This window comes from Myxine glutinosa, chromosome 8, assembly GCF_964187855.1.
Source record: "Myxine glutinosa chromosome 8, kmMyxGlut1.1, whole genome shotgun sequence".
Classification (NCBI taxonomy): domain Eukaryota; kingdom Metazoa; phylum Chordata; class Myxini; order Myxiniformes; family Myxinidae; genus Myxine; species Myxine glutinosa.
Window position 1 is genome coordinate 31,311,383 of NC_136268.1, and position 15,626 is coordinate 31,327,008.

Sequence of the window (15,626 nt, forward strand, 5' to 3'; positions counted from 1 at the left end):
GAAAAACTCTCGTCAATAATAATGATAATAATAATACGTATATTAAACCTCCATCATTGTTCAAAGCCTAAACAATTTCCATAACAACATCAGGAAAACAAGTACTGTACTGTATTGCAGTACCTCATTGTCCCATAAAGTCTGGTGGTGGCTTAACGGTTAAGGTGGCTGGCTGAAGATCCAAAGGTCTTGAGTTCAAGCCCCTGTCATGCTGTTGAAATAACACCAGGCGGGTCAACTCAGCCTGTCATCCTTCCAAGGTTGGCAAAATGAGTACCAGCTAGCTGGTAAGGGGGGCACCGCATCAGCAGCACAGCCGCGCCCCCAGGAAATGGTGCAACTAAGCAGCCACAGGCCGCATACGAATAAATAAATAGTCTCATAGTCGGTAATGTGCACACCATGGGTATTTCTCTATCCATTTCTCCCCATGTAACTGAAGGTGCTTTGAACCAGGAATAGCAGATACCACCTAGTGACGTGCTGGTAGAGCCGCTATTGGCATTTAGTTAAACTTAATGGAACATACGAGGAAACTTAGACACAGAAAGAGACCATATGGCCCACCAAACCCCTTCTTACTACACTAATAACTTAATTAAACCGAACATCTACTTCCGTTTTACAATTAACTTGCATAATATACCATTTAATGATTAGGCAGGGAAATTAGCTAAGGCACAGGCACACAGGTTTCCTTTTTTTTTTTTTTTTTTTTACGGCGTAGCCCATAGCGCAAAGCCGTCGAGAACAGTGTTTGTCCGTTCGTATGTCCCCTCATTGTCTGACGAAGCTGAGCAACCTGGCAAGAAGGACCTTGGTCAGGGAGGTGAACAAGAACCCAATGACCACTCTGACAGAACTATAGAGTTCCTTCGCTGAGATAGGAGAACCTGCTGGAAGAACAAAAGTCTCTGCAGCACTTCACAAATCTAGGGTTTCTGGGAGAGTGGCCAGATGGAAACCACTCCTGACAAAAAGGCACGTGAAACATGAGGCAAATGATTATGTGATCTGATAAGATGATAACTGAACTCATTGGCCTGAATGCAAATCACTACATCTGGTGGAAACAGAGCACAGCTCATCACCAATCTAACACAATCCCTACCGTGAAGCATAACATCATGGCAGCATCATGCTATGGCGATGCTTTTCAGTGGCAGAAACTGGGAGACTTGTAAGGATAAAGGGAACAATGAATGGAGCCAAATACAGGAAAATCCTGGAGGCCAACCTGCTTTAGAGTGAAAATGACCTGAGACTGCGGTGAAGCTTTATGTTCCAACAGGACAATGACCCCAAGCACACAGCCAAAGTAACACTGGAATGGATTTAGAACAAGAACGTAAAAGTCCTTGAGGGGCCCAGCCAAAGCCCAGACTGAACCCCATTGAGAATCTGTGGAAAGAATTGAAGATTGCTGTTCACCGATGCTCCCCATCCAAGTTAACAGAGCTTGAGCAAATCTGCGAGGAAGAATGGGAGAAACTCCCCAAATCCAGATGTGCAAAGCTGATACAGACATACCCAAGAAGACTCGAAGCTGTAATCACTGCCAAAGGCGCTTCTGCAAAGTATTGACTCAGGCGGTTTAATACTTATATAAATTAGATATTTCAGTGTTTGATTTTTTATTATTTTGTAAAAATCTCTAAAAATTCCACGTTGACATTATGGCATATTATGTGTAGATCGGTGACAAAGAAATTAAATTTTATCCATTTTAAATTCAGACTGTAACACAACAACATGTGAAAAAAGTTAAGGGGTGTGAATACTTTCTGAAGGCACTGTAAATGTAAGATTATGTCTCTTCCTAATGCTTACCCAAACTTTTCAGGTTGATCTGTGGCAGCAAGTTGGAGGACTTCCAGCAGAGACGTGCCAACAGGAACCTGGGTCTCGTACACATTCTGCCTCTCGAATGCCTCCACGATAAGCTTCACGGTCACTTCTTCACCGTAGTCACCGCCCTCATTGCCAGGCCCTCCATTCACATCTGAACAGCTGACGTTGAAAACTGCACCAATAGCAGCGGTGTTATACTTGTTCACAGATCAACGATCAATCTCATTTCTTCCTTACCCTGCTTCATGTTTCACTTTTCTCTCTTTCAAACAAACCCTTAACATGTACATGCTCATGCCATATATCCATCATCCACACCATATAGTATCCCAATTCAGTAATGACAATTGTCCATACCATTATCACCATAGACACAATCAACGGAGGCACTATCCAGGTAGGTTTTCTTCTCCAAAGCTACCAGGGCCTGAGCCTTAGCTCCAAGCTGGCTCAACTCTCCACGGGTCCATGCATTAACCACCTCCCGAGCTGCTTCTGAACAATCCACCTGAGCACCTCCTAGTTCGGATGTTAACTCCTGGTCAGCCAGTAGTGCCTGAAAGGGTGAACACCAATCACAAAAAGGCTCTTTGAGGAAATAAGCCCCACAGTTATTTCATTCCATTGATAAGTTCATGACTGTCCTATCAAACTATAACAACATGATCAACACCATGAAACATGGGTTGTCCGATTTGGCATTCCCAATTGAACCTGTGACTCGTGATGACGGGATGACAGGAACTCAAGTTCGAATCCCACACTGGGTTGATAATAATGTCTTTGATAATAATAATGTAATAATAATAATGTCATATAATTATAATCATATATATTATAATAATCATAATAATTAATAATAATAATAATTAATATAATAATAATTAATTAATTAATTAATAAATAATAAATAAATTAATTACTAGTTATTAATAATTAATATAATCATATAATTATAATCATATTATAATCATATAATTATAATTAATATAATTATAATTGTCATATAATCATAGATAATAACAATAATAATGTTGATAATAATGTGGTTAATGTCATAATAATGTCTTTGTAATTCATGTAAAAGTACAAGGACGTCTCGTAATGCCTTTTCCCTCATTTATATACAGGCTCCTCTATGAGCCTTAGATCACTGTTAAAAAAGACACACCTGTATTGCAAAAGGGGTGCTGTATATATTGCCAAGCTCATTATTCGTTCCTTTCCCTTTCAGAATTGTCTGCAACAAGACCCGCCGTGCATCGCCGAGTCCCCAACCTGCTTGTGCATAGCCTCCAGTGCCCTCCATGGTGCAAAAGGCAGGGAGAGGAATACGGACAGAGCAATGTGAAGAGTGGTCTGAACGGAGGATGCAGACAGCCCTGAATGCATCTGGCACATTGCATTCGCTGTTTTCTGGGATCTGGCTCGGATCACCTAATTTGGAATGGATCAGAGAAATAAATTAAATGCCAATCACGTCTCTCACCTATAATGACAACTTTAGCAAATAACTCGCACTTAATGACCACATGTGTATGCAACTAGGAGCGTCAGATATACATTCACTCATTTGCAAAGACAGGAAGGAGCTACAGTGCATTCAGAAAGTATTCAGACCCCTTCACCTTTTTCACATTTTGTTATGTTGCAGCCTTATGCTGAAATCGTTTAAATTCATTTTTCCCCTCATCAATCTTCACTCAATACCCCATAATGACAAAGAGAAAACAGGATTTTAGAAAGTTTTGCAAATTTATTAAAAAGAAAAAACTGAAATATCACATTGACATAAGTATTCATACCCTTTGCTATGACACTTGAAATTTAGCTCAGGTGCCTCCAATTTCTCTTGATCATCTTTGAGATGTTTCTACACCTTGATTGGAGTCCACCTGTGGTAAATTCAATTGATTGGACATGATTTGGAAAGGCACACACCTGGCTATATAAGGTCTCACAGCTGACAATGCATATCAGAGCAAAAACCAAGCCATGAGGTCGAAGGAACTGCCTGCAGAGCTCAGAGACAGGATTGTGAGGAGGCACAGATCTGGGGAAGCCTGCAAAAAAAATTCTGCTGCATTGAAGGTTCCCAAGAGCACAGTGGCCTCCATAATTCTTAAATGGAAGAAGTTTGGAACAACCAGGACTCTTCCTAGAGCTGGCCGCCCGCCAAACTGAGCAATCGGGGGAGAAGGGCCTTGGTAATAGAGGTGACCAAGAACCCGGTGGTCACTCTGGCTGAGCTCCAGAGATCCTGTGTGGAGATGGGAGAAACTTCCAGAAGGACAACCATCACTGCAACACTCCACCAGTCTGGGATTTATGGCAGAGTGGCCAGACGGAAACCTCTCCTCAGTGAAAGACACATGAAAGCCCACAGAATCTTGTTTCTCACAGTCTGAGAGTCCTTTAGGTGCTTTTTTGCAAACTGCAAGCTGGCTTTCATGTGCCTTTCACTGAGGAGAAGCTTCCGTCTGGCCACTCTGCCATAAATCCCAGATCGGTGGAGTGTTGCAGTGATGGTTGTCCTTCTGGAAGTTTCTCCCATCTCCACACAGGATCTCTGGAGCTCAGCCAGAGTGACCATCGGGTTCTTGCTCACCTCTCTTACGAAGTCCCTTCTCCCCCGATTGCTCAGTTTGGCCGGGCGGCCAGCTCTAGGAGGAGTCCTGGTTGGTCCAAACTTCTTCCATTTAAGAATTACTAGGGCATGCCCGTACAAAATTATATCCCCCCCCCCCCTCTATTTACATGAAATGGTTTGGTCCATTCGCAAAGCCAAAGCGAACGGCTTGCGAGTACGGTGACAATCCCCCCCCTCTATTTACATGAAATGGTTTGGTCCAAAGCGAACGGCTTGCGAGTACGGTGACAATCCCCCCCCTCTATTTACATGAAATGGTTTGGTCCAAAGCGAACGGCTTGCGAGTACGGTGACAATCCCCCCCCTCTATTTACATGAAATGGTTTGGTCCAAAGCGAACGGCTTGCGGAGTTTGGTAAAGAAATCGCCATAGCTCGGTAACTACTTCTCCGATTAATATGAAACCTTGAAAAGGCACATCCTCGGGTCCCCAGCAATATACCTGGCAAGTTTAAAGTATATCGGACCCGTGGTTGTCGAGAAACAGCGGTCACAGACAAACATACAGACATACATACACACAGAGATTACTGGAATTATAGATAGACTAGGGCATGCCCGTACGTGGGTGCCCGTTCGGAAAAACATTCCAAACCGCGTGGCAGTAACGACCACAGAACCCCCCCCTCTATTTACATGAAATGGTTTGGTCCATTCGCAAAGCCAAAGCGAACGACCACAGAACCCCCCCCTCTATTTACATGAATGGTTTGGTCCATTCGCAAAGCCAAAGCGAACGGCGAACGGCTAAATCGCCATAGCTCGGTAACTACTTCTCCGATTAATATGAAACCTTGAAAAGGCACATCCTCGGGTCCCCAGCAATATACCTGGCAAGTTTCAAGTATATCGGACCCGTGGTTGTCGAGAAACAGCGGTCACAGACAAACACACACACACACACACACACACACACACACAGACACACACACACACAGAGATTACTGGAATTATAGATAGATGGAGGCCACTGTGCTCTTGGGAACCTTCAATGCAGCAGAAATGTTTTTGTATGTTTCCCCAGATCTGTGCCTCGACACAATCCTGTCTCTGAGCTCTGCAGGCAGTTCCTTCGACCTCATGGCTTGGTTTTTGCTCTGATATGCATTGTCAGCTGTGAGACGTTATATAGACAGGTGTGTGCCTTTCCCAATCATGTCCAATCAATTGAATTTACCACAGGTGGACTCCAATCAAGGTGTAGAAACATCTCAAAGATGATCAAGAGAAATGGGAGGCACCTGAGCTAAATTTCAAGTGTCATAGCAAAGGGTCTGAATACTTATGTCAATGTGATATTTCAGTTTTTTCTTTTTAATAAATTTGCAAAACATTCTAAAATCCTGTTTTCTCTTTGTCATTATGGGGTATTGAGTGTAGATTGATGAGGGAAAAACTTAATTTAAACGATTTCAGCATAAGGCTGCAACATAACAAAATGTGAAAAAAGTGAAGGGGTCTGAATACTTTCTGAATGCACTGTACTTCAATATTCTAAAAGAGCAACTTGAGTTTGCCATCTTAAATCTTAAGCTTTCAGAACCATTCGTGGTTAAATCCATTATGTGAACTATGAGGACTCCTGTCAGTCTCATCACCATGTTTTGAGTTTTCACAGGCAGAGCGCAAACAATCAAGTTGTGTGCAGACCATAGTAGACCTGTGCGGGCGACATGAGGCCTTCAAGCACTTCAACAAGTCACATGGCTCAATATCATTGTGAGGACGGCGGCGTTGCTGGAGACATGCGTAGTGCCGCTTCCATGGTGACTGGTCAAGGCAAGTGAGAGAGAGGTAAGTCATTGCTAAAGTGTCTGCAAAGAAAGGGTGGGTGGAGTGTGCAGGAAGAGAGGGGAAAGAACAATCACAAAAATCAAACTCTGAGTTGTCTATTCTCATTTCTCCATCTTTCATCAACGTTTATCCTTCTCACGTATGACATCTTTGTCTGCATAACTTATATCAGCACGAGTCATACCAACGTCAGTGTCATGAGCACTGATGTTTCCAGAGGAAATCAGGTGTGAAACAAGCAGTGGGTCCGGTAGATACAGGCGATGGTCTTCCGGTGGGGCCATCCGACCACCAATGCAGAGGCCCAGGACACCCAGCGCAAGTGGGAAGGGGTGACTGATGGGATAACCATTACATTCTGCAAAAGGAAATGCAGGGCAGAAATAAGGAACAGGAAAGTGCATCACATCAGTCAGTCACAAGCAGTCAGTTACAGTGTCTTCAGAAAGTATTCACACCCCTTGACTTTTTCACATTTTTTTGTGTTTCAGCCTGAATTTACGCCTGGTGTTGCCTTAACAGTTAAGGTTGCTGGCTTGAGATTGCAAGGTCCTGAGTTGAAGCCTCTGTCACGGCACCAAGTGGGGTTGACTCAGCCTGTCATCCTTCCATGGTCGGCGAAATAAGTATCAGCTTACTGGGATGAATGAGTGTTTTTAGACAATGTAGTGATTTGCATTCAGGCCAAAGACTTCAATTTTTGTCCCGTCAGACCACAGAAGCTTTGCCTCATGCTCTCAGTCTTTCACGTGCGTTTTGGCAAACTCCAGGCATGCTGTCATGGGCCTTTTTCTCATGAGTGGCTTCTGTCTGGCCGCTCTCACCATAAAGCCGAGATTGGTGAAGTGCTGCAGAGACTGTTGTCCTTCCGTCAGGTTCTCCCATCTCAGCCAAGGAACTTTGTCGTTCTCTCAGAGTGGTCATTGGATTCTTCGTCACCTTCCTGACCAAGGCCCTTCTTGCCCAGTTGCTCAGTTTGGTCAGATGGCCAGCTCTAGGAAGAGTCTTGGTAGTTCCATATTCTTTCCATTTCCTAGTTATGGAGCTCACTGTGCTCTTGGGAACTTTCATCACTCTAGAAATTGTTTTATACCCTTCCCCCAGATCTCGGCCTCCTCACAATTCTATCTCGGAGTTATGTGGATCATTCCTTGGACTTCATGGTAGAGTTTCTGCTTTGACATGCACTGTCAAATGTGGGACCTTGTATTGAAAGGTGTGTTTCTTTCTAAATCATGTCCAATCAATTTTATCCAATCAAGTTGCAGAAATATATTGTTATGTCGGTTGGATAGGGCATATATAGATCCAGGTAGATCTGCATGGGTAGGTGCTCGACTGTCGAGATAGGGAATCTAGATGTAATAAGTTCTGTAGCCCGAATGTCGGAGTAAGCTGTGTATCTGTGTCCCCGCCATGAGGGGGCAGGGCAAGTTAAGTAGTTGTAGGGATTATGCTAATTCCCCGGTGTGTCGTTCCCTTTGTGATCTACCTGTGTCCCGTATGGCAACGCACCATAGACATTAGCGAGGTCCATTAGCGCACCACACCCTACTTAAATCCCCACTCCGCCACAATAACCATAAAACCCACCGGAAGCCAGTTCAGGGCACCGCCGATGCAGCTACAGCCAGCCACATCACCAGCTGGCATGGCAACACATATCGAGCTCAGGAAGGCTGAGGCCACACCCATACCTTGTGAAGGTATGTCATACCACCTTGTGAAGGATTGGTAGAAGGAAGACACCACAGGACGAGGGCCGCCGATTGGCGGAGTGGGAGAGGACTGGTGATTGGTCAGGGCAAAAGCAAGAAGCAGCTCGCTGGGATTGGTGAAGCAAGAGCAAAGAAAGCGGCATACCGATTGGCCAGCGACGACTGGCATGAGAGAGAGAGATGATGCGGCCATTGGTGGAGGGTTGAGCCTGTAATGTTGGCCAGCAGGGATTGGCAGAGAGAGAGAGATGACGTCAAGAGAAATTGATAAAAAGTGAAGGAGACCGACATTTTCTCTCTCGTCCCTGCACGTTGAAGAGACCTGGGTGCTTGGACCTCGTTCGTGCCTGCCCTCACGCTTTCCTTCATCTCGACCTTCTTTCCTTTCTGACCCGAACGTTGGGTACATCGCAGCTTCGTGCCGAATTCGGGAGGACATTCCACGGCTGGTGAAGCGGGTTGCATACCCGCTCGCTCGCTTGGTGCGAGAGGTTTTATCGAGGCCTCTCTTCCCGCCGACCGGAGCTATCCATCCCAGAACCATCATCCCTGACGATCCCTGACACTGCCAGACAGAGATAAGCTTACACCACACGACGCGGTTCCTTTTGTAAATTCTCCTTTGTTTCGTGTTTAAGTTTGGTGTGGGGACGTCCCGGATAGGAATCATAGTGTATTTACGCGTCCATTGTTCTCGGGTTCCGTATAATAAATCGTTTCTTTTTGTACATTAATTCGGTTTTTGCTCGATTTAATCCCCACAGTATTGAGGGCTGCTGTCGGAACCCTGAGGTAAGGACCTTCAGCATCCCCCTCACCCTCCTCACCCTCCTCCCTCCCCGCGTGTATGAACTCTGCCATATTTTAACTGAACACCTTCGGAGTTAAAGCTTGCTCGGTTAATCTGTTTCCTTGGTAAAGATTTTGATCACCAGGAACACGACAATATCGAGGATGATCAAAGGAAATTGGATGCAACTGAGCTGAAGTTGGAGTGTCATAGCAAAGGGGTTGAAGAATTATTGACTCGAGACATTTTAAATTATTTTGTAAAAGAAATTCTGAAAAAAATAAAATAAATCAACTTTGACATTATGGGGTATTATGTGTAGATCAGTGACAAAAAACTCAATTTAAACCATCTTAAATTCAGGCTGTAATGCAACAAAACGTGAAAAACGTCAAGGGGTGTGAATACTTTCTGAAGGCACTGTAATGGTGATTTGCAGTCTTGTTACACACTGGAAATATCAACATTAACATCTGGTTTAACCTACCAATATTGTGCCTCTCATCCTGCAGCTTTGTACGCAGACTGCTCAGCAGGTTGAGCTTGTGGGTTGGAAGCCGAGAGTCTTTGAGCAGCAGCTTATGAGGATCTTCGCAGGAAGCAAGCATTGCCAATATTGTGGCTCCAAGTGCACCGGTCGTTGTAGATTGGCGAAATCTAGGAGGGAGGGAATGAAAGAGGTTGGGGTAGGAAGGGAGGTTGAGGGTAGACATTTCAAAGATGGGAGATACGGTCGTTTTCTGAAATAAGCTTGTTTTTAGGGCTTTTTAAGCTTTAGGGCTTTTTTTTTTTTTTAGGGCTGCCACGGTGGCACAGCTCGTCTTGGTATGATTTCTAACCCAAATGCAAACTATCACCCAGGTGAATCGTAAACAGGGCATTGCATCAACGAGAGCTCCATGTTTTAAGCAAGTTTCGGAACAGGTTCTAAGAAGCATTTGAGGGTGGATGGCAAAGACCGCATGGCATCGTGCAAAAACTATGCCATTGTGTGCCGCACCCCAACCAATTTCCTGGGATGACTTGTCACCTGTGACTTTGGCAGGTGTAACTACCGAGACCTGTATTACCGTGGCAACCCAACTACGTGTGAATTTTTTTGAAACTTAATTTACTACTTGTAAAAATGTTCAAAAACAAATGAACCATTTATCCTCTCGTATCCCTCGGCTTCCTTACTCGTCCGTTTTCCAGTTACGAGCAAGTTCGGCCATGATCATGTTCAATGCGGACTTCTCTGTTTGTTCGCTGTGCCGCGAGGCCAGACGCATTGCAAGAAGCAGCGATGGTGAAACACGGGGTGGAGATGTCGTTTGTGGATTTTCATCGAGGCTGCACGGAGACATCTCATCATGAACACCATGTGCCAGCTGCGTTTGTAGGGAATGGACCACCTCCACATTCTCCGGAACAGGGCCTGAAACGGTTAAACCATTAAATTCAGATATGAAGGTTTTTTTTTAACAGTGATCTAAGTCATATTGAGGAACTTATGCACAATTCACTTGTAAAACAAAGACATTATGAGATATCGGTGTAATTTCACATGAATTGCAAGGACAGCAGTAGTGTAATAATGTTGCTTCTGGGACACCTCCGTTTAACATGGGAAATCCCTATCTAATGTCATTTACCCCCTTGTCTTTTTCAAAAATCATAAACACCTCTATTTCTCCCACCCTCATCTTTATGAACCTTTTGTCTGTAGTACCTATCCTTAATGTTGTTCATTAGACCACTCAAACACTACAAATATTTGTTTTCTCTTATAGACCTATCATCCTTCTTCTACATATCATCTGGCAGATTAATCTTTGACCCACTCAAACATTGACCCATTCACTTCCATATTAATTCTTTCCCTCCCTCATTGCCCCTAAACACCTATATTTCTCTCACCCTGTTCTTTACGAACCTTCTAACCTTTTGACATGTTTTCCTTATTCATTAGACCACTTAAACACCTGTGATCCTTCTGACCTCATGGACCTTTTAACCTTTTACTCTTAATATCATCTGGTGAATATAACCCACTCAAACAACGACCCTACAAATATTTGTTTATGCGTGGGAAATAATTTAATTCTCCTACAACTCTCTTCACCATCTAATATATTAACAAAAAATATGTTTGAGTTTGGTTCTTTATTAAGATATTTTAACTGAGCTAAGATAAAATGGTAAACCTCCCTCAATGTTCTTGCTTGAGCGCCTCCAGTGCCACATACCATTTTTAAATTAAAGTATATATTTTCCTGACAACCATCAAAGTTTTCCGTCCACTCAAAAATATTTCCATCTTTTTTACCCAATTCACCGGTATTTAAATTGATTCTCTTATTTGTTTTGTGAACTTTTTTACCAGTTGCCTTTTCAATTATACCTATTTGATATTTTTCACATTCATTATGTTTTCCATTTATATACCAAGGTTGATTACACCTCCACTCTTTAGTCTGGTTGATACTTGGTTCTATCATTTATATAATAGTAAAAAAGGCGGCGGTAGCCCGTTAAAATCCCCAACCCCCCCCCTTTTTAACTTATCACTTATATATATCTTATCACTTATATATATCTTATCACTTATGTATATCTTATCACTTATATATATCTTATCACTTATATATATATCTTATCACTTATATACTTATATAACCATAAGGGAGACTATCAATTCCATTTTCTAAAATAAACCTCTTATCATCAAAAGCCCCCAATGCTTTCTTATTTATCTCTTCTGAATATAATTGATGTTTATAACTTCTTATTCCATTAATCTTTCTAAACTCTTCTTTCTTTGTTGTTAAACAGTTATAATAATCCTTAAAGTTTATTGTTTCTTTAATAACATTTTTCTTTACACCTTTTAACTTCTTATCAGTCTTTTCAACGTTATTCACAATGTATTTATAAGCATAAGCCTTTGACCTCAATCCCACAAATTCACTCATAACATTTCCTCCTAATTCATCCTTGAACTTTCCAATCACCTTTTTATTTTTAGAAGAGAACAACTCACTCTCTGGACTGTAATTACTCGTGTCATAGATATTAATGTCTCTTTTCATGTCTGAATAAACATCGTTGGTATTAATTTTCAAAATAAAACTATCTGTATCCATATAAAGTAGATTAACATCATTTTGATATTTCTTCCTCAAGTTATTATAAAAGTAATCATACATTAATGACTTTGATAAATCAAGAATTGTTGTTCCAATATAAATAGGTTTGTTCATTTCAATACTCTCTTTAATCAAATGGATCGCACAAAAGTTCTCAGTAAAGACCTCAGCTCGAGTAAAACTCGGTCTATTAATTAATTTTGATGCTTGTTCCCAAGATGTTGATAGTCTGATATTTTGTCTTTTCCTCACATTCTCCATAGTCTTACCAAAGACCGCATTATTCATCAATTTATAAAAGTCTTTCTCAAAATCTGTTTTTGACTCTGTTCTTCTTTGTGTATTAAAATCAATGTACCCCTTTAACCAATGACTTTGATTGAACTTTAGAACCCTATGGATCTTCTCTACTCTTAGACCTTTTGATAAATATTGTCGCAAATTTCTTTGGTGTAGAACATAATTTTTCTTGTTATATAATGTAGTAAGTAATTTTTCTGTTGATTCACCTATATCAAACGATCGTTGATAATCACTCAACCATTCTTTCTTTGGACTTGCTTTCTCACAAGCAAATGGGAGATCTTTGTGTAGGTTATGGAGTTCCTCTGGATATTTTAAATCAATTTCAAAATAATAACCAACTTTTTCTTCATCCAATTCTTTTTGTGTAGAGATACATACATCTTGTAAAACGTTTTTGTAGTCTTTTTCCTTTACCCATCTAAGTTTTCCATAAGGAAGAGCCTGAGACATTGCCCAGCCATACAGGTTGTTCGCGTCATAGTACATCAAGTAAGAACTCTCTTTCGTTGGATCATAATTTGGAAGATATTTGTTATTTGCTTTTGCGTATCTACTCGAGCAGACTTGTGAAATTCCACCTCTTTTTGCCTTTTCAATCATCAAAAGCATATCAACATCGGTTATCAAATCCAAATCTTGTTTTGTCATTTTCAACATCGCACTCCAGGCCAATCCAGGTGCTGTGTAGTAGTGAGCAGGATCCAATCCATATCCAGTGCGACAAACAGATCTAAAGGCTTCAAATACATCGGCCAATAAAAGCACATCAGTTTTGAGATACAAATCGTGATACTCGCCAAGATTCTTGATGTTATATTTTTCCCAAACATTTTGTGCGTGTACATAATCTTTATCAGATATATGACTATTATTTAATTTGTTATAGAAATTTTCTTTTGAAGGAAGTTGTGTTTCATTGAATCTCTCAAATGAGTCCATATAGTCATAGGGGTAAATTCCCTTTTGTGTTAGAAAATCTTTATCTAAAAAATACTCTGAAAGACATGGAAACTCTTTTAGATTTTGAACCAAGTTAACCAATGGACTTGCCATGAATTTAAATGTATCAAGAAATCTGATATGAGTAATAGGAGATGTGTGAATTGTTTTTGTGAATGAAATGTATTTCTGATCCGTGTTTGGAATTGCTGAGATACTTCCAGAAGTCTTTGAGAGTTCCTTGATAAATAGATGTGTATCATAATGAGCGTTGTTATGAAGAAAGACAGGAATGAAAGAGGGGAGTTGATAATTAATATTACAACTTTGATGAGCCGGACCTCTATATTTACCAGTGAGATGACAATGGTCTCTAACCTTTAGACCTTTACCAATTTTCTCCTCACAAATATGACAGACATTGTTTTTTATAAATTCCCTTTTTTCTTTACTTGTTAAGGACATTGGTTTATTGGTTTCTCTCATTATCTTGGTTAATCGAACACAGTCTTTTTCTAGTCGTTTCACAAACTCCTCTGGGGTATTTGAGCCTCTATACATCTCTAACTTGTTATATTTATCACCAACGGATGATTTGATATAATAACAAAAACCACAAGGAGTATGTTTTTGATATTTATTTGTGTATGATTCTTTTGGATCTTGAGAAGCAGTATCAATTTTTTCTAAAATACTTTCAAAATCAGCATATATAACAAATGGATGTTTGATCTTTTTATTTTCATCTTTGAATGTGATCTTTGAGCCTTCTTTAGGCATATTGATTACCGTTGATTTATGTTCGCCACAATAATTTGAATGTTTATCTAATCTTTCTTGTGAATTGAAGAAGTTAAGACAACGCAAACAAATATATATTTTATTTGTTCTCTTACAGACTTGTGGTTTTATTAATTTAGCAATATCTTTGATGTATGTATAATGTGAATTTTCGTCTGAATTAAAATATAGAAGATTAATATGAGTTTGTTTACAATTGTCAGAAAGCTTTAAAACCTGAATGTTGTTTGTTTCTGTTAGACCATAAACATTAACTGATAAATTATTCATCTTTTCAAATTTAGGAATATCATTTAAAGTCATCGGAAACTTTAGATCTTTCGTATTTAATGTATTCTCATATTTTTTATAATGAGATACTCTTTCATCATGAAAATGTGGAGGATGTAAGTGTGCTAAAATAGACCAGAGAAAACATTTATTGTCTTTATTTTTGATATTGATAACTGCTTTTCTATTTTTGATAACACTGGGTAAATCAATGTAAGAAGAAGCTTTTAGAGGATCTGATTTAAGAATATGAATGTCTATGTAAATAATTTTTCCTATATTGAATCCACTTCCTACGATTGAATTATCCACATCTTGCTCTTGTTTAATAAGTTCATCATAGACTCCTGATGTTTTAAAATCTTGATATGAAGATATAAAGTGTGGCTCAGTTCTCATGTATGGTGCATCTATAACTCCTTCATCCTTTGTCATTTCTAATTTTACTCCCATATAAAATTTAAGTGGTTTCATTTCCTTTAGTGTTTTTTCAATCAACGTTTGAACAGCAGGTTTAACTATTTCTACAGCATCAACTATAGACTCTGGTTCAGGAGGTTTGAAGTTAAAGACTCTTATTTTAATATGTCCTTTGAATGCTCCATCAGAGTTTTTAGTTGTGATAAAATTTGATAAATGTAGATTTGTTTTAAGATGTATTTTGAAGCCTTTCTTGAGGATATTTTTATTACATGTAGAACAGTGTTTTGTTTCAGGTGGAAGAGGGGAAAGAGTGTTTAAAATGTTGTATGTATGTTTTGCGGTGAGAATATGTTGTTTATAATATTTTACTTCCTTCTCGCAAGTATCACAATAAACCATATTTATAGCGTGAGAAAACGTGGTGTTTTATATATATCACTGTGCTTAAAATAAAACACTTTTGAGCTTTACAGCTCCGTTTTATATATATCGCTGTGCTTAAACTAAAACACTTTTTCACTCAGAATCATCTAAGTCATAACTATCACATGAATACTCAGAATCATACTCAGAGTCATCAATAAAGCTACTCTCATAACTATCATTTGAGCACAAACTATTAGTATCATAACTATCATCTGTGTTCAATGAAATACTATCATCACCATCGTCCAAGTTCAATGAAATACTATCATCACTATCGTCTGAGTTCAATGAAATAGTAAAATCTTCACTGCTGTATTGACTCATATTTAATTAGCAAGAAAAATATTCCCATCAATATCTATATACTTTCTTTCATTAACAGATTCAATCTCTACAATTTTTATATCAAAAGTTATCTTTAAATAATCTCTAACTATCATAGAACGAAATGACATTTCACCAGAAATATTAACATCATTCATTTTACTTAGATCTACACCCTTTGGATTATTAAAGAAAATACAAATGTC

At 39.9% G+C, this 15,626-nt stretch overlaps 1 protein-coding gene across 3 annotated transcripts in view; it reads right to left on the bottom strand.

Annotated features, from left to right (window-relative positions):
- Positions 1-15,626, bottom strand: part of LOC137432370 (uncharacterized) — a 67,037-nt gene that overhangs the window by 15,625 nt on the left and 35,786 nt on the right. For all 3 annotated transcript variants that reach the window (XM_068124245.2, XM_068124246.2, XM_078783134.1), the window contains exons 3-9: positions 9,983-10,220; positions 9,291-9,460; positions 6,480-6,653; positions 6,100-6,315; positions 3,023-3,288; positions 2,209-2,407; positions 1,831-2,023 (exon numbers count right to left, since the gene is read on the bottom strand). In XM_068124245.2, coding sequence (XP_067980346.2) covers positions 1,831-2,023; positions 2,209-2,407; positions 3,023-3,288; positions 6,100-6,315; positions 6,480-6,653; positions 9,291-9,460; positions 9,983-10,220 — 1,456 coding nt within the window. The remainder of the gene's footprint in view (positions 1-1,830; positions 2,024-2,208; positions 2,408-3,022; positions 3,289-6,099; positions 6,316-6,479; positions 6,654-9,290; positions 9,461-9,982; positions 10,221-15,626) is intronic.